Here is a 26,856-nt window from a genome sequence, read left to right as displayed (position 1 = left end):
TCTCCAATCATCCGGTACTACTCCAGTGAACAGTGAGAATGCAAAGATCATCGTCAAAGGCACAGAAATCTCTTCCCTCACTTCCTGTAGTAACCTAGGCTGTATCCTGTCTGGCCCAGTGGATTTATCTATCCTTGCTATTTCAAAGTTTTCAGCACATGCTCCTTCCGAACATCAGCCTGTTCTAGCATATCAGTCTGTATCACGCTATCCTCAGAAACATCAAGGTCCCTCTCAGTAGTGAATACTGAAGCCAGGTATTCATTAAGGACCTCCCCTACTTCCTCCGACTCCAGCTGCAAGTTCCCTTCACTATCCCTGATCAGCCCTACCCTCACTCTGGCCAATCTCTTGTTCCTCACGTACATCTAGAATGCCTTGGGTTTTTTTAATCCAACCCCCTAAAGCCCCTTTCTAGCTCTCCTAAGTCCATTCTTCAGTTCCTTCCTGGCTAGCTTGTAACCCTCTAAAGCCCTGTTTGATCCTTGCCTCTCGACCTTAAGTAAGCTTCCTTCTTCCTCTTGACTAGATGTTCCACATCCCTCGCCACCCAAGGTTCTTTCAACTTACCATCCCTTCCTTGCTCAGTAAAACAATCTTGTCCATTACTGTCAGCAGGTGCCTCCTAAATAACCTCCACATTTCTGTTGTGCATTTCCCTGAGAACATCTGTTCCCAATTTAGGCATCCCAGTTCTGGTCTAACAGCATTGCAATTCCCCCTCCCCCCAATTAAGTACTTTCGCATACTGTCTGCTCCTATCTCTATGAGTAGATTAAAGGTCATGGAAGTGTGATCACTATCTCCGAAATGCACTCCCACCAAGCGATCTGACACCTGGTATGGTTTGTTGCCAAGCACCAAGGTCCTTGATGTGCATGTCCAGTGATCCCTTAAGGTAGTGGAACAGGTTAAGATGATTTATGGGATATTTGTCTTTATTAGTCAAGGCATAGAGTTTATAATTGTTTAGGCCACAGCTAGAGTATTGTGTGCAGTTCTGGAATCCAGATTATAGAAGGGATGTGATTGCACTGGAGAGGGTGCAGAGGAGATTTACCAGGATGTTGCCTGGGCTGGAGAATTTCAATTATGAAGAGAGATTGGATAAACTTAGGTTGTTTTCATTGGAGCACAGAGATTGAGGGGGAGCATGATCAATGACCAGGGACATAGATTTAAAGTAAGGGGCAGAAGGTTGAGAGGGGATGTAAGGAAAGATTCTTTTCACCAGAGGGTGGTGGGAATCTGGAACTCACTGCCTGTCAGAGTGGTAGAAGTAGAAACCCTCATAACATTTAAGTAATATTTGGAAGTGCAAGACATACAAAGCTGCAGGCCATAAACTGGAAAATTGGATTCGGATAGTTAGGTGCTTGTTTTGATTGGTGCAGACCCAACGGGCCAAAAGGGCCTTTCCTGTGCTTCTCTGACTCCATCATTTTTCATTCTTTATAAATCCAGAGAACACAGACTAAATTTATTCAGCCTCTCATCATAGGACAATCCTTACATCCCAGACAGCAATCTAGTGAACCTTCACTGTACTGTTTCCAACGGACATGTAACCTTCCTTAAATATGGAGACCATGTAAAGCCCTGTACAGCTGAATGACAATATTCCCAATTCTGTTTTTAGTGTTGAGTGATACAACTTGTCCTCCAATATGAAAGATCTGGCTATTAGATTTCCTACAGTATGGAAACAGCCCTTTGGCCCAACCAGTCCACACCGACCCTCCGAAGAGTAACCCACCCAGACTCATTTTCCTCTGACTAACACTATGAGCAATTTAGCACGGCCAATTCACCTGACCTGCACATCTTTGGTGCTGTGGGAGGAAACCGGAGCACCTGGAGGAAACCCACGCAGAAACGGGGAGAATGTGCAAAATCCACACAGTCACCCAAGGCTGGAATCGAACCTGGGGACCTGGTGCTGTGAAACTGCAGTGCTAAACACTGAGCCACTGTGCCACCCAAGGCAATGAAGGGAATGATTAATTCATGACAGTACAAAGGCTTGTTGAACTGAATGAAGCTTTAGCTTGTTTTTTTCCATCTAATACAAGTTTCCTTCTCTCACCCCAATGCACTATTGTATTTACCTTCCAGTAATGAAAGCAGCATCACTACCATGTCTTTCTGTAAGTCCAGGAGCTCCTTCAACAATTCAATCTGGCTAGAATCCTGTCAACACAAGTAAAATATTAACACAGAACTTCAATGTTATCTTGCCACCAAATTAAATGCAAGGTATGAACATTCCATCTGAGTGAGAGAAAAAGTGTAGTCACATTTTAGGGCACAATGAGAAGTGGTTGAGATGATAAGCTTAATAACTTTCCTGGTAGTGAATTTGTTAAAATGTTTGGAGTGATTAAGCAGTTTCCTACATTGGGCTAAGCATTATTAACAATAAAAACAGAAAGCAAAGACAGGAGAAGTGTTACTGGGGCCTGAGTGACCAGCTCAGACATTAACTTACGTGGGTTTGCCTCCTGGTTAGAATTCGAGACACACACAAATAAAAAAACGTTTGGAAGCAATGTGGGGGTTCATGCCCTCTTAGTGAACAGGAACTGTGAAAAGTGAGAGTTAATTATAGTTCGTTTTTCAAAAGGAAAGTGCACACTCACAGGAACACATGACTCTGTTCAGTCTGCAGATGAACACTGTACTAACCCACAACTGAAAGCACTCAAACATCAAATGGGGCTTCAGAGAAATATGATGAAAATTAGGATTTTAAGGCAGAGAGGGAGATGGAGAAGTTTGAGGAGGATTTCTAGGTCAAGGTGGCTAATAGCATAAATGGTTCAAGAGGAACAGAGTTGGATTGGAGGCTGGGAGAGTGCTGGGAGGACTGGAAGAAGTTGCCTAAACCTTGACAGTGAAGAGTCAAGAGATTAAAACAAGGATGAGATCTTTATTTTGAGGTTTATGCACTGGAAGTGTATGCAGATAGGCAAGGATGGAGGTGAGGAGTGAGGTAAGATAAAGAGATTTAATGCTGCCAATGTAAAACATCCTCTGGAACAGCACTGAAATAACCGAGCCTGGAAGTGACAAAAGCATTTAAATAGTGCTCAGAATGTTTGACCAGCTCTACATAAGAGTGGGTAGGGAGATGTTAATTCACTGATGAAGCTCATCAGATTAAAGGAATTCCAGTATTCTTCATCAATCAGATGATCAAAATGAAAATAAAACCAGACTTCCACAGGATTCTATTTTCTGAAGACTGCACTGTCAGCGCCTACCACTGGGAGCATTAAAGTGAAAAGCTATCTCTGTTAACTGCCGTAACTAATACCCGATTTGAAGATTTTAGTGCCATGATAAGCAATGAAGATTAACATTAGTTAAGTTACACCTCTACAACTGCCCAAAGGCATTTTTCCAGTATCAGGTATATTTGTCTAAATAGTTCTGCATAACAGTATTCTTCATTAAAACAAATCCATTATTATGCTCAAAATAGCAAACAAAAGAGAAGTAATAGGCATATTATGGAAATACTAGAATAGGATACAAAAGCGATATTTGCAAAACTAAAGTCAGGAAATATAAATAACTATTGAGATTTATAATGCAAAAGTACTCATTTTGCTAACATAAGACCCAATAGTGTACAATTTGACAAGTTATTTTACCATACCTAACAAGCGATAGTGATGTTTGGTCTTCAATTTCTTCTGAAAATGTCTTTGTACATAATGCATACTGTGAATTCCTACACAAAACACTGTTGCTTTCAATAATGTGGAGGTGCTGCTGTTATACTGGGTTGGACAAAGTCACACAACACCAGGTTATAATCTGACCTGACCTGCTGCGCTTTTCCAGCAACACATTTTCAGCTCTGATCTCCAGCATCTGCAGTCCTCACTTTCTCCCAGGTTATAATCTAACAAGTTTATCTGAAATCACAAGTTTTCGGACCACAGCTCTTTAGGCTAGCGAAGGCTTCACCTGATAGAAGTGCAGCGTTCTGAAAGCTTGTGATTTCAAATGAACCTGTTGGGCTATAAGTTGGTGTCATGTGATTTCTGACTTTGCTTTCAATGGAAATCAATATATGGACAATCAGCAAGACTCAACAAGACTTACCGATATGGGGAGAAGTGGTGTAGTGTTAATCTCACTGGACTGACTTAATTAATCTCACAAAGACCATGCAAGTTTTCTTGGGACGTAAGTGGGTGCCACCATGGCAGATTGTGGAATTTGAATTCAAAAAAACTTGGAATGAAAGGCTAGTCTAATGGTGATTTTGCAATCATTATTTTGAAAAAAAAATCTTTATGTCCTTTACGGAAGGAAATCTGTCATTTTTACCTGGTCTGGCCTCCATAAGACTCAAACCCACACCAGTGATGTTGACTGTTAACTGCCCTCTGAATAGCCAAGACAGCCAATCAGTTCAAGAGGCAGAGATTCCAAGCAGTCCCACATAAACTCTTCCACTGCCTCAGACTAGCACTGTACTACCTTCTACGCTTCAACTTCTTGTAAGTTGGGAGGAGGAGCACAGTGTTGTGATCTGGTCTTATCTCACAGTGTAAAGGGAGTAGTCCTTGATCAAGTCAAGATAGGCAGCCTTCAGTCAGAGAGCCCAGCCACAATAAGTCAAGGACAGTGTTTAATCTCAATCCATTGGTTCAGACATGGTCAGCGGGCCCATTGGTGCAGTCAGGTTCAGGGGTTCCATATCATTGTAATCCTGGGAGTGACCACAATGAGTCCAGCAGGTCCAGCTCAACCAGTCTGAGATGGATGGTGTCAGTTGGGGAGTTGCACAGAGATCAGTCGGGTCTTGGTCACCTATCATTTGGATCTGGCTGTCCAAGTTGTTTGGGGATGGGCTGTGGTCAGTTCTCAGGTGAGTTCAATTAAAGTCATAGTACTTGAATCAGTAGATTATAGAACAGCAGCCCTTTCTTTGAAATATATTTTGAAAAGTACTTGATTGCAAGAAAACATGATGTTACATGCAAGTGTTCAATGTTCTGAATGCAAAAGGTGGCATAATGGGTCACGTTAGTCCACAAACAGGCAGTGATTTGTATCTTGATGCTGTGGAAATTCACAGTTAAATGTGTGCAAGGACCCAGGGTAATGATTATCATCACATCATAAACCTGGCTTCTGGCCATTGCTCTTCAGCTGCAGGCCAGATTATTAGGAGCTGACAAAATGCAGATGTTTGGTGACAGGTGAGGTACAGCCTCTCATACACACTGCATCAAACCAAAAGAAAACAGATAAATGACATTTGCATTACTTGCAGTGTTTTGAGTAATTGTATCCCTCTCTAAACATGGCCTTTTCTTTCTTCCCTTTTGTACTCATGCTGTTATGTTCCACTTCCAGCTTAGAATGCTCCTCGAACATTAATTTCTTGACAGTTATTTAGCAGCAGGAATTTAGTATCATTCAGGCTAACTTTGAACATTCAAGATCATTTCAGTTGATACTAAAATTGGGAATTCTTCAGCAAACTTTGTTTAGGAGATAAATTTAGCTGAAGAAAAGGATATAGCAATCTCATATTGTTGAAGAGTCAAGCAGGCTAGAAACCACTTAGTCCAGATTGGTAGAAAATATAGCTCTCAAATGATAATGCAGAGATATTTTTAGATGTGCAGTAACTCATTGTCTTGCTCACAAAAAGAAGGAAAATATTAAATTTTCACTCAAATATTATGTCACTACCTTTTCATGCATAAACTGGTCATTTTGAAGTTTGTAGGCTGTGACCATTGAAGGGCCACAAAGATTAGGCCAAGGGCTCAACAATTTACAATCTATATCAATGGCTTCAAGAAACAGAGAGAAAGGTATCTATATTCGCTGATGATACGAAGTTAGGTGGAAAGGTAAGCTGCAGGAAAAATTGAGACAGGCAGCCAAGAGATAGAGGCAAATTGTGAGAGTGGGCAGCAAGATGCTGTATTATATGGAGAAGTGTGAAACATTTGTTTGCAAGAATAGAAAATCAGATTTTTCTTTAGAAAGCAAAACTTTTAAATTATGATATTCAGATGGACTTGTGTTCTTCTATGGGGAACACAAAATTAGCATGAAGATACAGTAGCAACTTGGAAGGCAAATTGTCATGCTGGACTTTATTGCAAGGTGATTGAGTAAAGGAATAACTAAGTCTTGTTACAAATGTACACGGCTTCAGTGAGATCACCTTTGAGGTGGTACGGTGGAGGTTTATTAAATTGGTCCTTAGGATGACAGGGTTGTCTTATTATGATATGGCCCTAGTTTACTCACCCTATTAACTGGACTGTTTAGAAAAATGTCAAGTAATCTAATTTAAACATAGAAGATTCAGAAGTATTTGATTGAGTAGAAACTGAGAGGCTGTTTCCCCTTGACTGAGCAATCGAGAACTTGGGTGCTCAATCTCAGGATCGTTTAGGACTGAGATGAAAAAATATATTACAAAGGTTTGTGAATCTTTTGAATTTTCTATTCCTTGGGAGTTATGGATGCTTTACCAATGAATAAATTTAAGATTGGGATAGACAGATATTTGGTCTGTCGGGAAATTAAAAGGTTACAGAGTGGATGGGAAAGTGGAGTTGAAGCTGAAGATTAACGATGATCATATAGAATGGTGAAACAGGCTGGAAAGGCCACATGGTCTACCCCTGCTCCTATTTCTTATGTTCAACAACTTTAACACAACAAATCTTCAGACATTTTGCTTTCCTTTACTTAAGACGCTCCAGAAACTATTACGCTGAATTAAAATATCCTGTTTTCAAAAACGAAATCATGGTGCAGATTGGTTTTGGTGAAGACAAGTAATTTAGTAACTAATGTTTAAAACGTACCTCGTGCCGTGTTTTAATCCAAAAATGTTCCTTTTTTGCATGATAACAAATAATAAATATTACACATTAAAATGGCATCAAACCTGAGGTTATACAATGACCTTTGTTCTTATACTGTTCATGGTGAAATAATATGGTCTAGTCCCTCTTTATAAATTAGTCTGATTTTTTCAAAACTTAAATACATGGAAATTTTATCCGTAGAACAAAACCATTAAATCTTTTTGTAACCTACATGAAGGGCCTTATATGTATTTTGGAAGGCTTATTAAGACTTCAATACAATATTGAAAGCAAGTTTGAATTTGTTAAAAACACTCAAATCTTGTTACATGTTACTTTCCTACCGTATGGAGCATTACTGTCATTATTATAGTTTAAGATGATAGGATGTACTACAATATGATGGTATGCCTCCAGTCCAGTCTACCTGCTGTCAATGAGGTAAAGTGAATAAAATGAGAACATCTATACATGATACTGAAGAACCTCCTTCAACAACCTGTTTAAATAAAAAAAGTGGGCCATGTGAAATTGAGAGATCACCATTAGATATAATTTCAACGATAGCAGTATCCAATTTGTAGAATTTATACTTTTATTTGGTGGATTGTAAGTGGGAAATTAAAATAATTGTCTTGTATGGCAAAAAAACAAACAATGACTGGAGCTCGTGATTCTTTTAGAACTACATATGATCCATTTCTGGTAAATGATTCACTGCTTCCCTACAGGAAATATTGTTGTAGCCTGGCTCCACACAGGTAAAAATCAATTTGAAATCATTAATTTGATGTGAACTTCCACATTTTTAAGCGATTAATCTTGCTGTAAAATTCCTCAAAAAAGTTACATCTCATAAAATGAGGTGTAACTGGGTTTCTTGTGAGTACTCTGTCACAAGTGAATACTTATGAACAACCTTTCTATCTCTCAGAGACTTAACTTTATTTGTGCAATGTCAAATGTATCCATTTGATGCACAAAAATTGCATAGAAAGTTTCTTAAATTTCAGCTTCTACCTTACTCCATTATGTTTCTCACACAAATGAAAATAAAAATGACAACAAATGCACAAGAATCCAAGGCACTGTAAACTCTCAAAATAAACAATCTATTTCAAGTGACAGGGAAATACAATTCTGACTTTTGAAAAAATCGCAACTCATAAATGGAGACTTTCTGACTATGTGAAAGATTAGCTTTAGTTGTATAACCACTAGTAAAATGCTTATGTTACCAACTAGTAATCTAATAATTTCAGGTATAGCAAGTTTTGAGAAGATTTGTAGGCTCAGGTTGAGGTTCTGGATGTAAGTTTGCTCGCTGAGCTGGAAGGTTTGTTTTCAGACGTTTCATCACCATACTAGGTAACATCATCAGTGAAGCACCGATGATATGGCCCGCTTTTTATTTATGTATTTAGGTTTCCTTGGGTCGATGATGTCATTTCCTGTTCTTTTTCTCAGGGGTGGTAAATGGGATTAAAAGTCAATGTGCTTGTTGATTTTAGGACTATAGATTATGGACAAACACAATAGACTGCAGTTTTACAGCATCACACTAGTTTGTTTGTTCATTTGCCATCAGAGTTTGATTTAAAATTATTTCCTAAATCCTTAAGCATTTTCAGGATATAATCCCATCTCACAATAAGTGAGACTATTTGAACAAAAAAAATCATTAAAAGGAAGTCTTAAAATGTAATTAACACTCTTCCTATAAAATGAAAAACCTGGTAGTAATTTATCTGGAAATTATGCAGCTACGTTAATGCAATCGCTAATGCAAAAATTGGCAAATGTATTATCCAGAAGCAAAATTATACATGGGAGCAAGTGGAAGATATACAATCATGTAAATATTCATTCCTTTTGTGTGTTAGAGATAAAAGCAATTGTGCAGTTAATGTATCAGCTTGATAGCCTAAATGTAATGGTGCTGGCTCCATAACAAGACGGCTGTGAGTTGTTTAGTTCCAGGATTGCCCCATATTCATATTTGTTTACAATAATATTTGTGAAATACCAAAATCTCAACATCACAAATGTTTTCCCTGCTAGCTAATCACAGAATAATGTCAATATTACTGGTGAGCGAGACTGTTTTACACTCCTGGTAGAAGATAATAAATGTATAGCAAGTGAGTGGTGAGCAAAATTAGGCACAACATAAATGGTCTAATAAACTTCAATATTTCATTATGATGTACACAAGTGAGACTTTCAGAGAACAGGAACTACACCGTTCCAACATCCATTTCATATTTGTTTACAGATGTGTGTATTTATAAAGCAATGTCTATTACAAAAAAAATGAAAATTTTGTTATCAATGAAATTTTGTTAAAGGAATGAATACATCATAAATAGAAGGTCAAAAGATTTCTTTCACAACCATTAGGTGCTCTAATCTGTTTATGATATATTGGAAACATTTTAATCCAGATTATGTGAAATTGTGTTTGAGATTCTAGTAATTTATGAACTTTTTTTGGCATTATTGTCTTGACCAAGAAGAAATCAATTACATTAGTTATTTCTGGTGAGGTAGACTGGTGTTGAAGTAAGAAGATTGAATTTTGCAGCTTTCCATTCAGGTTAAAAAAAAAATCTGATGTTAAAGAAACATTCTAATATTGTACACTAAGAGAAAAGACACAGTTCTTGAAATGGATGCTTGGCGTGTACTTTCTGTCCCTTGTGTTTTGTGATACTGAGGCCACTTACTTCCAGTTTAAATTAACCAGTGGCTTGAAAATTCTCATCGAAAGCAAGAGTGATTTACCACTGAAACAGGAAACTACAGAGATATGTGCCCAAATGAAAAATTAAAATGACAGCATTTATGGCAAACAACTTGCATGAGATGGCAGCTGCGGTACACAAAATTCTTACGCTATTTCTGGATCCTCGATTATCAGGCATCTGTTATTCATCAGAATAAAAACGACATTTAGACACTCAGTGGGAAATGGATTAAATTAATTCATCTTCCCTACAGTTTTCCTTTAAAAGTACACAATCTTTCATCCAAACATACTACTGCTACAGAAATAAATCCTTCATGTTTTCAAGTGAACTGTAAATATTTCTGTAATTCGCACTTAGGTACTCTCTAAGAAATACCTGAGGCAACATTACTGCTACAGTATTTATACGGACATTCTTTGACAAGTAATGATGACATTCCATGTAATTTCATAATGTATGGTTTAGCATTCACTCAACAGCCTTTTAAGAAATTGTTGTCACAACATACTACTAATAAATCTGAACCAGCTGTAATAATTGCAGTTCTCAAGAAGAGTCATATTGGACTCAAAACATTAACTCTATTTCTCTCTCCACACATGCTGCCAGACCTGCTAAGTTTTTCCAGCATTCTCTCTTTTTAATTTCAGATTTCAAGCACCAGCAATATTGTGCTTTTACAACAATGGCACTGTCAGAAACATAAAGAGACACTGATGATGAAAGTTCAAGATTATTTGTAGTGCAAATTCTAGGGGATTAAAGCCTTTTTCTAATTTAGGACTGAGTAGCTAAATAAAGAAATAAACACAAAAAGGTTTTGATCGTACTGTTGAGGATCAACTCCGAGCAAGATGACAAATAATAACAAATAAAGTAGTTAAAATTTATTGAAATTGTTTCTTCAAATTAGCATGCCAATATGTCAATTTATTTTAATTACATACTTGAATTAAGAAAGAAATCGTGACTATCTGATTCAAGTTAGAAATATTGTTGAACCTTACTCTGCACTATAGGATCCGAAACTAATATCAGAGAAAAGAACTTCATTTTGACAATTTGTGTTGCAACCTGACTGACGTTTGGAAGTTCAAAAAGCTTGCTTTAATATACTGAACTGCTCCGCTCTCTTTGTAATAATGAGCAATATTATATTAAATGAAACACAATGACATTCAGATAAATGGTGTGAAAAAGGATGAAATAAGTCATTTGTTATTGGAATAGCCACTTACCTGTGCGAGCTTCATCATCATGTGTGCAAAGATATGAAGAAATCCAACAACTGCATCCCACAATCTGCTGTGAGCCAGGCTCTGCTGGTTACCAGTGCACGGACCCTGTAACGGAGTTTGCAATAACATCGTTCACACCAAACACCAATAGGGTTTTTGGGCTGCTTTGGTATTTCAGCAACATCAAAAAATGAATTATGCAAAAAGATTCAAATCAAATATTTTTAAAATAAGAACATGAGGTTATTTATGACAAACTACAACTCACAAAAGTCATGTAGTGTCTGAAATCATAAGAGTATTGAAAGAACATTGATAAACTTTAATTTACTAAAATAAATTCAATGGATAATTGCACACATTCATTTTCAAAGTGTTTTATATATTGCTAATATAAAGGCACACAATTAAAGAGAGATGATAATGATGTTGCACAAAGTTTGAAAATAAGAGCGTAGTGGTTAATGTATACTATTTAGAGATGTAAATACTCATGTCTCACGAGAGTTAGTGTTAGGACCATTGAAAGTGGATCTGGACGCAGGTATGTGGGCACAATATCAAAAGGCACATACACGAAGTTGTCGAGAATGCTAGGAAAATAAATGCTTGATCAAATTTAATTAAGAAAAATGAAATATCTCATATTATTTGGGATCATGAAGAGGGTGTAGAATTTTATCAAAATTTAAATTCAGGTTGTTTTGGAATTGGATAAGCAATTCTTTAAAAGTGGAGCGAGAAATTAATAAATCTGTAAATAATTGCAATTTTAGGATTTATCAATAGCAATAACATATTTCTTTGGTGAAGGATTCAAAATGCTTGATCGGTAGACAGCAGGCTGACTGACAGCTGAAGGCATGTCTACCAATGGCAGTTTGATTAAACGTGGTTGTGCAAGAGAAGATGAGCTGACAAATCTTGGAGGACTGCAGGGTTGGAGGAGGGGAGGCCTCAGAAATAGAAAAGTGATGCCGCGCAAGGATTTAAAAACAAGGAGATAATTTTAAAATTGAGGTGCTGAACCAAAAGGAGCTGACATAAAACTAATGTGCTAGGGGTTAGGATTTAGGTAACAGGACTACCTTAAAAAGACACGAGTGAATCAGGTGGGTTTTTAAAATAACAATTGAAAAATTCTCATGATTGCCATACTGAGACTGGCTTTCAATTCCAAAATTATTAATTGAGTATAAATTGCACCAGTTGCTGTGTGAGATTTGACACCGTCTCTCCAAAACATCAGTTATTACCAGTTGGCTGACATTATCACAGTTCCACTCTAACCTTCAAAATATTTCCTTCATAGTTATTTTTACTGCATTGCCTTCTTTACTTCAGCCTAGTGGATACAAACAGCATAATTTGGGGATCCCACGTTTACAGAAGGAAGGAAGATGGGAGTCCAGTCAGGAGATAATTTGAATTGTCAAATTCAGAGTTAAAAAGGTATGGATGAGAATTTCACATGGTTGAAGTATTAAAAAGAAAATTAGGTGATCATGATGAGGGAACACACATGTGGCTGAAAGCTCATAATGGGGTCAAATCTGACAGTGTGGTTGCAAACAGTTTGGTTTAAATCAGATAACTGCCTGGGAAGATGGAGGCAAGGTTATATCATTAGTGGCATAGAATACAAAAGTAAAAACATAAAGTTAAACTTATACAGATCACCATCTAAAATACTGTGCCCAAGTTGGGTACCTGCCTTTGAATATCATCTAAAGGCAATAGCAACGATAAAAAAAAATTAACAAGGATGATTGCAAGGTTGAGAGGCTTCATTATGAGGAGACATTGTGATTTTACGAGCACTGAATGTCAAGTTTAACCTGTAACAGAGATTGTAGTGTGATAATGGGCAACATTTCATTACCTGAATATATTCAGTAAGGCTGTTAAACACTTGTTTAGCTACTGCCATAGCCTTGGAGAAATTTCTTTTTCCTGGTTCATCAACAACATCCTTCCCAGAGTAGTACCAATAGAAATCGCTGATGGATTCCTAGGCCGGTCAGGAACAACAGGATCAGAATAAAATAGTAAGAATTCCAAACAGCTCATAACGCCACAATGATAAATTACATTTTCTTATTTACAACAGGAGGAAGATCTTCCTTAAAGTGAAGGAAGGAACTTGCAGCAATTGGTTCTCTCTACCTTCAATACAGAGACTAATAGCTCTTCCTTTTTGAGTTTATTCTTTACACAGTTGCAATTATGCATGTTTATAGTGCTGTTGTTCGATGTTGAATGAGATTATATACACATTTAGTAGACTGAGATTGAATAGGCTATTACACAGATTTCTTATTTGAAATTTCAGCCAAATATAAACATCAAGCATCAAACCTTTTAAAACAAATTTGTACCTGTAGACGAAGCAGGTAGTCGACAGTGCAGATAATGATGTTGATAGTTGTGGTATTACCTGTTTGAGTTCGCAGGTAATTCTGGAAATCTGAAATTAAAATGCATTTTCAGTGTTAGCATAGCTTTTCCCTAAGTGTAGCATTTCTTTCAGCTTCTTACATTTGTGATGGCACTTTGAATTTTGTTTGGGCTTTACTGCACTGAGAGGAATATTCACCACTTTCTAGTCAGAGTACTACAAGTAGATCATATATAAAAAAAACTACATTGTCCTGAATTCAAACAGATTCCTTATGGATGGATAAACTTTAAATATATATATATCCACAAATGCTTGCTGCTTCAGAATTAACTATATTCTTTAACCATTAAGTCCTAGCAGCTAACTATAAAAATGTTTGATGATTTTTGACACACCAACACAATTACAACTGGATTGAATTATTGTTCTTTCCTTTACACTATAACAGCATCTCTTCTTCAGCAGGATTGAGGATAACTTTCTTCTGTTCTGGCATTGTTGGTTCTGAGATCATTAAGCAGTCTAATCGTGGATCTGCAAATTCTGGTGGGGCAAGTAGATTTTGCTGAGGTAGGTGGATGGGTTGCTCAGATTTCTGCATGCTCCTTCTGTGGCTTATATTTAGCCTCCACCTGGGCTTGCTGGAGAGGCTTAAAATCATTTGTGGATGCTTCTTTGCCAAACTGGGGAATCTTGACCTTCAGAGTCTCACAGGTTGGTGAGAATATTGCAGTTATTCAGGGAGGCTTTGAGAACATCCTTGAAGTGTTTCCTCTACACTCCTGGAATGTAACCAGAGTCGCAATACCAGGGGTGTTGGCCTGAGAGAGGACCTTGATATTTGAGCGCCTCTCCTGCCAATAGATTTGTAAGATTTTGTAGAGGCATTACTGGTGATCTTTCTCAAGGGATCTGAAGCAATGGGTATAACTGCCCATACCTCCAATGCTTATGCTGCTTCCCTGTAGACTGAGTTTGGTGTCTGATTTGAGATCCTTGCCATTAGACACTCTGGTCCTCTGATGGGCAAAGACTGCACTGACACACTGGAAGTGATGTTGAAATTAACTTTCCATGTCAATGTCTGCTCTCACTAGTAGGACATTCAAAAGACAGAGGAATTATCGACAACATCAAAACCTCTGTACAGTAGCAAATACATGGTTTTCGTGATAGGTGTGTGGAACATTTAAATGCCACACGAAGAAGAACTCAAAGATACTACATAGTGGCATAGGTAATGTCAACGTCAAGGGTGAAATGCCATCAACAATATTCTTTTGGTCTTCAAATGCACTCAGCCTAGATTTCAGTTGCATTCTGAACTCCACTAATCTCTAAATCACCAGATTATCTAAATGTTCAGGAATGTAAAGTTTCTTTAAGATAAGTATTCCGTTTAAATTTACCTCCCATTGATTTCAATTTATGTCCTACTGGCCTGGTTTACCTTGAAGTAATAGTGTGGGTTCCTTGCATTGGTATCACTTATTAGGTTTATTTTTTCCATGTTATGTATTGACTTAGCATTCTACAGACGGTAATTTATTTACTCACTAATGTTACACTGCTGCTTTTCATTGTAATTTATCCAATCAATTCATTACCAAAGGATAAGGTTGTGGGTAAGTTACACAAAATAATTTGTATTTAGTCTTTTTTATTCATGTACTCAGTTTCAAGAACATTAACATTGTTTATGCATGTTATTTGTTTCACATATTTTCAGAATTGTTCAAACCTACTTCTTAGAACAACCTCACTGTTTTTACAGACTGCTAAAGTCCTTAAATGACTCAGGCAGCAGCCTCATTAACATATACTAATGCAACCAGAAATACACTGGAATTTTAATAGGATCTTGAGTAGGATATGTATCTGGGTTCTTCACTCACTAATTTGTGTTGGGAAAGAAAAGCCCCTAGTTTTCACTAAATTTATCAACCTCTTCGGACTTTACAACACGTATCCAAGACAAGTGGGATTTGAACTCTGACCTTCTGGTCCAATCGTAGGGACATTACCAGTGAAACCAAGTTTTAAACTTAGCTTTACAGTATTAGAAGGAGCAGGACTTTTGTACAAGGTTGGGCCCCACAAGCAAAGTCTAGGCTGCTGCTGCACCAGATTTCATCCACATTCTCAATCTGGCCAAATGCCATCCATTTTTCATTGACCTGCTTACAGCTTCCATCCATTTCAGAAGTAAAGGCAACTGGTCAGAGGTAAACGAGACCAGGCAGTTAATGGGTCCCCATAGAGAGCTATGTTAGCAGCTTTGGGTCTTTCAATGCCCAACACCCAGCTACAACTCTCTCACGTATCTCAGACTTTTCTCAGTTGCCTCCACCTCAAAATAATTAAGCATTTATTTATACGCATATATGCTTAATATTTTGCATATTAAATTATTTTCTGAGAAAACTGATTGTAATATGGAAGCACAATTGTTATATACCATTGTTATGTCCTTCACAGAGCAACTGTAGAAACCTGAAGAGATCTTGAGTAAATTCATCATCTGACATCACCTTCTCACCTACACAGAAAGACAAATTATTATCTTGCAGCAGAAACATAGTCTTCAGAACAGCACAAAATAAATTAGCGCCTCTTAAGTAAGCCATTGTTAGTAATGAAATTGTAATTTCTTCAGTCTCAAACCACAGAAATGAATGTATGATGACATCCCTGAGGTGAAACTAAGAAAGAACTAACCTTCCTCCAGCACTTAAGAAAATCAGAGGACATGTACTTGTCCAACTCACAATCTCTCTTTAGACTGTTACCTTTGGACCGAGGAGGAGGGGTAATTGGAATGCAAATAACTTTAATTTTATATTGCTCCTCATGGTAAATAGGGATCCAATAAAGTGAAAAAAAAATCAGAATAATGGACATGAACTTGCCAGGGAACTGTTTGTCCATCATGACTTTAGAACAGAAGACATGGAAGGCCCAGAAAAACATTAAGCTTGTTGAGTGGGAGATGCCCTGCATAAATTTACCCTGCCCTTGGCACCATATATTCAGTTTAAATGATGCTATCAACAGTAGATTCATGGGTTAGCACACTGTATGAGATGACAGAAGATTCTGCAACATCCAATTTGGGCACTAACCTTTTGTAGAAATATTCACCTTACATACAAATGGCAGAGTTCAAGGTAACAACTGAGTGATTGGTGGAGTCGAGGGGAAATCACAAGTATCGGGAGAAAAAATAATTCTAAATCAACAGTGGCTTTGGGGGAGGATGAAATAGGGAAGGATTTTCAAGGCTGGGGTGAGGGAATAGATTAGGGGTTTGGGATTGGAAGGAGAGTTGTTGGGCTGTGAAGTCTGGTTTTCAGAACTGGGGTTGAAGGACACCAGAGATTAGGGATGCTGAACCAGCAGCACACAGTCGGAAAGGAAGAAGGGGTGAACTAACCTTAGGTTAGGTGCGCCTGTGATATTTGTAGGTAGCTTATTGTGCAGTGAGGGGAATACTCCTGGGCCATTCTGGATCCACATTCAGAAACAAGTATTTTCACTTCATCCTGGTTGACCAGGAGTATTCTTCTTCCATGAATATGCACTGCCACTCCTGGCTCTGAGTTCCCTTTGCCTCTTTTCCATCTCGTTCTAGGGATCTCAAGTAGGCAATGTATCTCTTACTTATATAAAAGCAACTAACATTAGATTTAAGTGTGGCTAAAGGACACCTCTTGTCTATTTTTAATCTAATATGGCATGTGATATATTCATGTCAGAAATAGACACAATGCTTCCTGCCTGCTAACTCAAGGACTTTGAATGCCATGCATCTCCTGAAAGACAGCCTGATTTCTAGGCATCTGTCACTGATTCCTGGTTTGTGGTGAATTTGTTAATCTCATTACAATAGACATAGAGGCATGGCATCATGCCTTGGTAAACCCAGGTAAATAAGGCTGGGTGGGGGCAACACTAAAAAGATGATTATATCAGCAGGAATTTCTGCTTCAGATTGATATTCATTTAATCCAGCAAGGATGCACTCAAGATATTGGATGAAAGAGATATTAGGCTTGTTTGTGGTGCAGACATACATAATAGGCCATTTGGTCTCCTTATGCACTGTAACAATTCTGCGCTACAACCAATGGTAACACTCTCAACCTGGTCCAAACAACTGGACGTCATAGTGAATCAGCAAACATCTGTGGAATGGACCAGATCATAGCCTCCAGAAAGATAGGGAAGAAACCTGAGAGGACATAAAGTCTAGGTTAAAATCAAATCTACTTTTTTTTGGTGTATTCTATCTGTAATTTACAACTTAACTTCCTCGCTTAGAACTGGTCAGCTTGAGACGTAAATTTCAAGTGGTTAAACTAATAAAGGTGAGGTTAGCCTGTCTGCCTTTTGATTTTGGCTTGGCTGCACCATTTCTGGGACTGACCTGCAGGATGATATCAGTGCCTGTAGCTGAGGTAGAATTGATTATGCACACACCTCATTGGTGTTGCATAGTTTTCCTGTTTTGCAATTTGATTAGTTTATAATCCACAAATATTTGCTCTAACTAGTACTGTGTCCATCTAAATATGTATGTCAGCTATTAAGATAAAGAACCAAAGTCACACAGCAGTTATTGGTGGGATAAGATTCACAAATATAAGTTTTGTGATATTTTTGGGGATGGGGGGAAATGGTATATTAAGTCAAAATTTCAATCACAAATCTACGCACTTGTTATTTGACACAACTCTTCAGATGTTAACAGTATTCAACCTCAATAACAACCAGTGAATTAGTAATTTGTTTAGAAACAAATTAGGACTAAAATGTACATATATACATTTATATGAAGTATAGAAATATGCATGACAATTATATTTGTATGATTTGGGTGTTTAGAAATGGCTTTATGTTTATTGTTGTTGTTCATGACATCATCAAGCTGAGGATGCCATTTCAACCTTGTTACTATGTCATCACCTGATTGGATCCCTGTCAGTACATTGATTTCAAAATCTTAAAGTCTTCACTTCACACTACTTCTATAACTTCTACTGACTCTTCATCCAGCTCACAACATCCCCTCTCCTGTATGCCTTTCTTTGCCCCATGACTGATGGCAGCCTCAGTTGTGTGCTGTAATCCATCTGGCTAGCTCTTTCTATATCCTAATGGAAATCCCAAAAGCTCTTTTGTTGACTACATTTCCAAATACTCAACTGACAATTCTCCCAATGTGTGTCCTGGACTGCCAATTCCCTTACTCTTCAGAAACATTTTGCAATGTTTTATAAGATCAAAGGCACTTTACAAATTCTATAATCACGGAAAATTAAGACTCTAGCATCCTCTTTCCCCATCAACTTTATTCTTCTTATCTAATCTCTAATACCTTCCTGTGATGAGGTGAGATCAGACATAAAGAAAAGACAGTCCTCTGTTGTTGATGAAACTATAAAATGAACACTGGCTGTTTAACTCTCTCTAGCCCTGCTCTTTGTACATTAGTAACATTGGTAATGTTAAGAAAATCACTTCAATAAGAACATGTTAAAAGGAAATCTGGGCAAAATTTTCATCTGAAATGGAACTTATTCCATCCCCAGTGCAATTACAGCACAACTGCACTTGTAAGTTAACAGATTACCCATCTATACTTAGTAGACATAATTTTACAAGTAAAGGTAGAACATACATTTCTCAAGCAATCTGGGAAAGTCGATTAGCAAGAGACTTAGACCAACAACCTAACTGGTTAAACTTTCCGTTTCCCACCAAAGATGGAGACAACCTCCGTAACCATGCTCATGTCTTCTGACATCAGGCATTCCATACATGGTTCATAGTTCAGTCTACCCAAGTCTTATTTTCCTTGTGACAAAATAAACTCTCCTTCAAATTAATTGTATGTGTAATTGTTTTGCTGTGAACAAAATGTAACATGCATAGGAAATGTGCAACATCGACACTTGAGGAGCTGATTTTAAAAAGCCTATAGACAGTTCCTAATCTGAGACGTTTGGACATTCTTTAGTCTGGGGAATGATTACTACACCAGCTAAATTTGTACTTGCCTTACTTCAGTCCTTTTACTCCAACCTCTTCTAATGTAATATCACATAAGGAGGACAGACCCAACAGACCCAGTTCCAAGACACACAAAGAATTAAATAAGAACAATGCTGGTCAGACAGCATTTGTGGAGAGAAACCGTTTACATTTTAGGTTGGTGATAGATCAGTTGAAAGATCATCTTCACATGAAATGCTAAGTCAGTTTCTCACCAGAGAAGTTGTCTGCCACGTGGAGTTTTTCTAGTTTTTTGTATGTGTTCATACTTCAGATTTGCAAAACTTTAATATTCTGGCTTTATACAAATGAAGAATGCTTAATAAAGGTGTTTAGGTTCCTAAATGTAGAGGAGATAAACCCAGGTTGGGAAATTAAGATTAGAAGACACAAATTAATGAAATTAAGTTTAAACAGACGAAGAGCTCAAAAGGTAGTGCATATTTGGAATAATATAGAGACAGGCCAGTTGATTTTGAAGAACATACAGAAACATAGAAAATAGAAGCAGTTGCAGGCACCCGACCCATCAAGCCTGCTCTGCAATTCTGTATGTTCGTGGCTGATCATCCAACTAAGTACCCTTGTCTCTCTTTCTCCCCATATCTTTGATCTTTTTTGCATTAGGAATTATGTCTAATTCTTTCTTAAAACATTCAATTTTTAATGATCATTCTATGCTTTAAGACCACAAGAAACAGAAACGGGAGTAAGCTGTTCGGCCCCTCAAGCCTGCTTCCCCACTCTATAGGATCATGGTTGATCTGACCACTCCTCACGTTTCTCCATAACCCTCGATTCCTCAAGAATTTATCTATCTCAGCCTTAAATACAAACAAGGGGTGGTGGAGGGTGGTTTTTCGGACTGGAGGCCTCTGACCAGAGGTGTTCCATAGGGATCGGTACTGGACCATTTATGTAAATGATTTAAATGAGAATATAGGAGGCACGGTTAGTAAAGTGGATGGTAAAGAAGGTTATCTAAGATTGTATTTGCCCTATCTCAGAGATCTTGATCAACTGGGTCAATGAGCTAATGAATGGCAGATGGAATTTAATTTGAATAAATGGAGGTATTGCATTTTGGTAAAACAAACAAGGGCAGGACTAATACAATTAATGGTTGGGCCCTGGGTAGTGTTGGAGAACACAGACACCTAAGGGTTCAGGTATAAAATTCTTTGATCTGTGGTCTGGCTGGGCTTTTATAATAATTCCTTAGAATTATTGAGCTCAATTTCACAACAGGGCATTGTGGAAGCAGCAAGAAGAGGCCATTATCTGGCCATTTAAAGGTTTCAGTAAGACTCAAAGTGGGCAGGTTGGCTGACACCTTTCTCATTTGCTGTGCTATGTGGATAACTCAAGGGTGCAGGAAGGGGGGTGTGTGGTGAGTGGAGTGGAGTGGAGTGGGGTGGGAGGGCTAGCCACCCATTCTGTTTTTTGCACAACTCCTCCCATCCTGTCAGCACTATGAAATTCCAACCCCTCTCCTTGCAATATGCTTAAAAGCATGAGGAAAAATGGTTTGACAGTGTAATTACAGCATGCGCCACATTGGATGACATTTTAACTGAGGCACAGAATTCCTAAAGTCACATCAGGAATGTGGGCCCCTTCTACTCTCTTGTTTGTTGCTGGTTCCCATGCAATTCAAACTAAAATTAACCAACTGACAATGTGCACAGGGCACATGTGGAAGAAGCAATCTGTATTTCTGCATTTACTCTTTATTGAATGTTCATGGTCCTGCCTGATGTTGTACTCTCCTCGCTGTTGGATATGGCTGATCCTGCAAATTCCTGGCCCTCTCTTCCAAACATTGTAAAGCACATTGACTGAGATCACTCTCCGTGAGGATAGTTCAAATGTTCTGGGTGAATTTTAAGCCCTGTCAGAACTCTGTCGGTCAAGACCCCGAATAGACGCACACGGGGACAATACCGACCTCCGCCTTTTAGGTGTCTCAGTTTCTTACCACAACTGACAGTCTCCACTCTGTGCCCTGGCACATCAAGGGAACTAGACCATTCCCATTTCACTCCTTTGTACCCCAATGCCACCCTCGGTCTTCCCTTGGATTCTTCTTCCATTACTCCATTCCTCTTTACATCTCTCCCTCATCAGTCATACCTATCAGCCCCCAACCTCCATGCAAGGTATCATTCCACTGGCCCGCTCCCTTGTGCTGTAAGGTTATCCAAGAAAGCTGCTGACCTCAAGCAGAAACACATAAAGGCGTTTGCTTCCATTACCTTTAAACAAAGGTGAACCGGGTGCCATGAGATTCTGATAGATTGCTGACTTTATCTTGAAGGTAGGACCCAACTAAAAATTGGATTTTATGCTAATGAGTATTTATGGAATGAAAATCAATAATAAGTGGGAACCTGCCTCAGAACACATGCAGAAAGGTGCATCACAAACACCCTGCTGTCTTCAGCTCTGTATTTTAAGCAGCCATCAGGAAATGGAAATTTTGATCCTGCATAGCTAATTATTACAGCACAACATGTTTCTTGTTCTTGTAAGCTCCACAAAATACCCCGCGTTGTACTGTTTCTGTTGTAGTTGCCACATTGTGGCGCAGTAATGGGTAGGTCTGGTCTCTCAACAATTGAACTGCTGGAAAATGGAAAACTAATACCAAGTCCCTTCCTTTCATCCCTTCATTTGGTGCATGGATGAACTGAGTCCTGAAATGCCCAGTAGCTACTTGACACATTGATAAATTTCAATTTCAGCAGTGCTATGATATGCACTGCGATGCAGCAGACTGGTTGTCCGTTTTGTACCTTGCATAATTTTCAGTAACTTCAGTGGAATGGAAAATGAAGTAAGGGGGTTACAGGCAGCTGACCACATTCTGCCTCTTTCGTGTTCCTGCCAAAATAAAGCTTTGTTCCATAATGAGCTCTCAAGGCAGAAATGAACTGTGTACCATATTACTTGCCAAAATGATTGTTGATCAGCACAAGATCTGGGGTCTAACTGTGCTTTTACAACTTTCCTGAGAATTAATGATCTCAATTTCACAAGGCATTGAGGGATCTGCAACTTGCTACCTCTAGTTTCATACAGTAACCATCAAAATACTGCTCCACTCAACTTAGCTCAGTCATTTCAGGTAGGTTATTGATGAAATGGTAGTGTAAGTGGTCACATTGCTGGTTTAGTAATCAGGAGCCCAGCCAATGGCCTGAGAACATGGGCTCAAATCCCACCCTGGGAGCTAGTGGAAATTAAATTACACTTCTAAAATCTGGCAAATAAAACTGTTTCATTAATCATTAATACTAATTCTTGCAAAAACTCTCTGATTCACTAATATTGTTTAGGAAAGGAAATCTGCCAGTCTTCAACTGGTCTGGCCTACATGTGAGGTGGAAAAGCACAGCAGGTCAGGCAGCATCCGAGGAGTAGGAAAAGCGATGTTTCGGGCAAAAGCCCTTCATCAGGGCTTCATCATTCCTGCCCGAAACTTCGATTTTCCTGCTCCTCAGATGCTGCCTGACTTGCTGAGCATTTCCAGCACCACTCCAATTTTGACTCTGGTCTCCAGCATCTGCAGTCCTCATGTTCGCCTGGCCTACATGTGACTCCAGGGTCACAGCAATGTGGTCAACTCAACTGCCCTTTGAAATGGTCAAACAAGCCAATCAATTCAAGGATAAATAGGGACGGGATGGTCAACAAATCCTGGGCAATGACACATGAAAGAGAAAAAAGAAATGATGAAGTGTAATGAATGAGTTATTTTTTTCCCCCATTGTGAACTATCACTTATGATAACCATATATTAATGATAACCATATATTAATGATAACCACACAGATGGTATGCGCTGGTAACATTTTTATATCGTCTGTAACAGCAGGTTATTGAATTCAGCAGATAAAGCAAGCACATTATCACAAGGATATTGATTTATCTGCCACTTAAATATTTTATTTCTGCTATCATGCTTGTGGTAAATTCACTTTCTTCCAATGAAAAAAAAACAGCTTTTAGAATGCATGCTAAAAGCTGAGCTCTGACCTGCAATTTCTGTCGCTTTTAAATGGAGGAAGAGCAAGGTTACTTAAGCGTTTAAAGCGGTTACTCCTATCTGTCTTTATCAGCCAACTCCTTTTTTCACAGGCAATGAGAAAACTCAGCAGATTCACTGACTGCCATGAACACTGCATTTGCACTAGCTGCTGGAATCAAAGCAGACTCAATTTAGCCCAAATTGTGCCTTTCAGCTGAAGTGAAAATTTAGCCCACTGTTTCTCAATAATATTAAATGAAGAGACATAGTAGTCATTCAACATGAATGGGGATGAATTAGTTATAGACAGTAGTAATCATGACTTTATGAAGTAAAATCTACTTGATGGAGAATGTATAAGTAGATGAGTGAGAGTTCCAAAAAATAAAAACACACAATGCAACAATCCTTTCGCTGGCAATACTCATCAACATACCAGAACCGTTTTGTTTGCCTTCTGAAAAATAGATTAACCAATAAGGGGTTAAACATAATTAACTATTATACCTTTAGTACTCATCAAATCATTAAAACGTTACTGCCTTCTCACAAATGCTTTTAAAATAATTCCGCTGTTAATTTTAAAGCATACACACAATCTGCTAGTGTTATATATTCTACTCACACTAGAAACTCTCACCTGGCAATGCACTGAGTTTGGGCATGTTCAAGATTATCAAATGTAACAAGCAAAATCAGACAGATATTCATTCAAATTATCATTGAACATGCACTGCAGATCATCATTAACCAAAAAAACAGCAATCTGATCAAAAGATGGAGAAGATTTTAAATGATAAAATTAATAACTCTTGATAATAGTCTATTCCAAACAATTTTATTTTAAAAATTTTGTTAATTTGTTTTAATCTTTTTAGGACACATAATCCTCCATTACTGAACCCCCTAGAGGTTCACTACTTGACTCTTTCATTAATTTTGAGAACAGGTGTTCCAGAAATGTTAGTTGTTACTTTTCCTGTATAAAATAAATTGTCATTTTAAAATCTCATTGAAAATTTGTGCTTTTTTTAAATTGTCAAAGCTAAATTGCCTTCTTATTGTAATCACTTCACTTATTGTTAAGCACATTAGATGAAGATGGTACTCTTGCATCTGCCATTGCATTCTAAGAGGTCTTGTGAAGCAGTGGATAGCATTCCTATCTTTTTGCCAGAAACTCCAGGTTCAAGTCCCACCTCAAGACTTGACAACCATGGAAACTGCATCATAATATAGGAATAACATATTATCAATCCACAAATTCGTCCAGAATGCCAATGGCAAGGGGGGAGAACAGGAATATTTCCTAAGTGTAATAGCCTCTCCTCATCCTCGACAAGGCACATGACATTCTCAAACTCATTTACAGACTGAGCCGGTCAGACAAGAATCCCTAAACTTCATTCCAATCTTGGCCAGTTGAAGTTCCACTCCCAGCTTCCCAACATTCTCTAATTTACATAGGGGAATGGGGATGGTGAAGGATGGACGGCCTAACTTGGGCAAGGGAAGATTAGCAACAGACCCAGCAAACAGGAATATTTAGTCCTGGTAGTGTTAGGGGAAAGGAAGTGGCAGGGAGAAACAGCCTGGAGACTTGTCATGGGGATTTTTAAATTTTAGCCATCTTAATCTGCTCCTACCCTTTGTGGGTGGAGTAATAGCATTTCCTCAGGGTCCATATGGAGAATCGGGCACATTTAGCCAGAGAACAATTTGTCTTATGCACAGGAGGGAGAAGTTAAAAAGGAAAAAAAAAGTTTGGCGATTCTAGCTACAATTCATCCGAAGTGTTTTACTGTAAGAAATATACAAGTCACCCGTTATGCCTCAACCTTTGAAAAATAATTTTGTACTTGTAAAAACTGTGTGCTATGGGCACCGTGCTGCGAATTGACTTTGGACTGGTTTTGGCTTTAAAGCTTGGTTCCTAGTGGATCACTTCACATCAGATCCAGAAGCAGCAAATTAATATGGAGCTCAAAACTCTTCAAATCGTTGTAATGCCACCAGGCCGGATCTGCATGTCATACATTTATGGCAAGTGGTCAACGGAATCAGACGCTGTTTTGTTGGTTTTGACCTACACAAAGATCACGTGAGAAAAGAAAAACAAGAAATAAACACCCCTAAACAATTATTTACCACTTTCACGTTTGATGACTGTGGACCAGAGAAAAGTGAAAAAGAAAAAAAGGACGGAAAATGAGTAAAAAATAGAAACAGAAATACAATCGCAATCATTCAGTAAATACTAATTAAATAAAATCAACTGAATCAATTATAAACTAGAATAGACTGATTAACTGATTTACAAAGCTAGAGGAAAGAAACTAAGCAAAACTCAATAAAGCAAGTGAAAAAATTAAAAAATATTTAAAGATGTAGGGCGTAAATCTCTAACATGAATATTACATGCTCCACCACAGTAATGCTTTTATACATCTTCAGAGAATGTTGTAATTATTTCCTCACAGATACATTACAGTTTCATAGCTATTATCTTGTTACTTCCTAATTTCAGATTTGCTTTTTATTCATCTAGTTGTTGTGTGCTGCAGCACATAGCTACTTACTGGTTCCATCTTCTGTGACCATGCCTAGACCTTCAGCCTTATTTTGTCTTTCAAAAGCATTGAGATCGAGCACGCTGTTAACACAAAATATCCACAACTGATAAGGAACAGAACTTAAAGTTAACACTTCTTGTATATCATTTCAACATATAAATAGAGTCATAGAGATGTACAGCATGGAAACAGACCCTTCGGTCCAACCCGGCCATGCCGACCAGATATCCCAACCCAATCTAGTCCCACCTGCCAGCACCCGGCCCATATCCCTCCAAACCCTTCCTATTCATATACCCATCCAAATGCCTCTTAAATGTTGCAATTGTACCAGCCTCCACCACATCCTCTGGCAGCTCATTCCATACACGTACCACCCTCTGCGTGAAAAAGTTGCCCCTTAGGTCTCTTTTATATCTTTCCCCTCTCACCCTAAACCTATGCCCTCTAGTTCTGGACTCCCTGATCCCAGGGAAAAGACTTTGTCTTTTTATCCTATCCATGCCCCTCATAATTTTGTAAACCTCTATAAGGTCACCCCTCAGCCTCCGACACTCCAGGGAAAACAGCCTGTTCAGTCTCTCCCTGTAGCTCAGATCCTCCAATCCTGGCAACATCCTTGTAAGTCTTTTCTGAACCCTTTCAAGTTTCCCAACATCTTTCTGATAGGAAGGAGCTCAGAATTGCACGCAATTTGCTTAAGAGAATGGCAAAATAAAACTTGCAAGACTTAATTACATTGAAGTTTCTGCTCTTGACCAGGCTTTGAGCTCTGGCGTTGCAGTACTTATCGCAGTGTAAGTTAGCTACATAAAGTTTTTATTACAGGATAGGTAGGCTATATAAAAATAGTTAAAAACCAATATCTGAAGCAGAGAAAGACACAAGGCTATAATGAGAGACAGCAGGGTAGTGGAGTTAAGTCTTTGAATGCAAAGATCAAATACAGAGGT

The 26,856-nt window shown here is 38.2% G+C and overlaps 1 protein-coding gene across 1 annotated transcript in view; it reads right to left on the bottom strand.

Moving 5' to 3' along the window:
• The window catches only part of LOC122542710 (ryanodine receptor 1-like), a 393,921-nt gene that overhangs the window by 41,800 nt on the left and 325,265 nt on the right, over positions 1-26,856 (bottom strand). Inside the window, exons 83-89 of the mRNA XM_043680690.1 lie at positions 25,910-25,983; positions 25,479-25,496; positions 15,705-15,785; positions 13,224-13,312; positions 12,728-12,856; positions 10,846-10,950; positions 2,109-2,190 (exon numbers count right to left, since the gene is read on the bottom strand). Of these exons, the coding sequence (XP_043536625.1) occupies positions 2,109-2,190; positions 10,846-10,950; positions 12,728-12,856; positions 13,224-13,312; positions 15,705-15,785; positions 25,479-25,496; positions 25,910-25,983 (578 nt within the window). The remainder of the gene's footprint in view (positions 1-2,108; positions 2,191-10,845; positions 10,951-12,727; positions 12,857-13,223; positions 13,313-15,704; positions 15,786-25,478; positions 25,497-25,909; positions 25,984-26,856) is intronic.

The sequence above is a fragment of the Chiloscyllium plagiosum genome, chromosome 41 (assembly GCF_004010195.1).
Source record: "Chiloscyllium plagiosum isolate BGI_BamShark_2017 chromosome 41, ASM401019v2, whole genome shotgun sequence".
Lineage (NCBI taxonomy): Eukaryota > Metazoa > Chordata > Chondrichthyes > Orectolobiformes > Hemiscylliidae > Chiloscyllium > Chiloscyllium plagiosum.
This window is presented reverse-complemented; position numbering and strand designations above follow the sequence as displayed.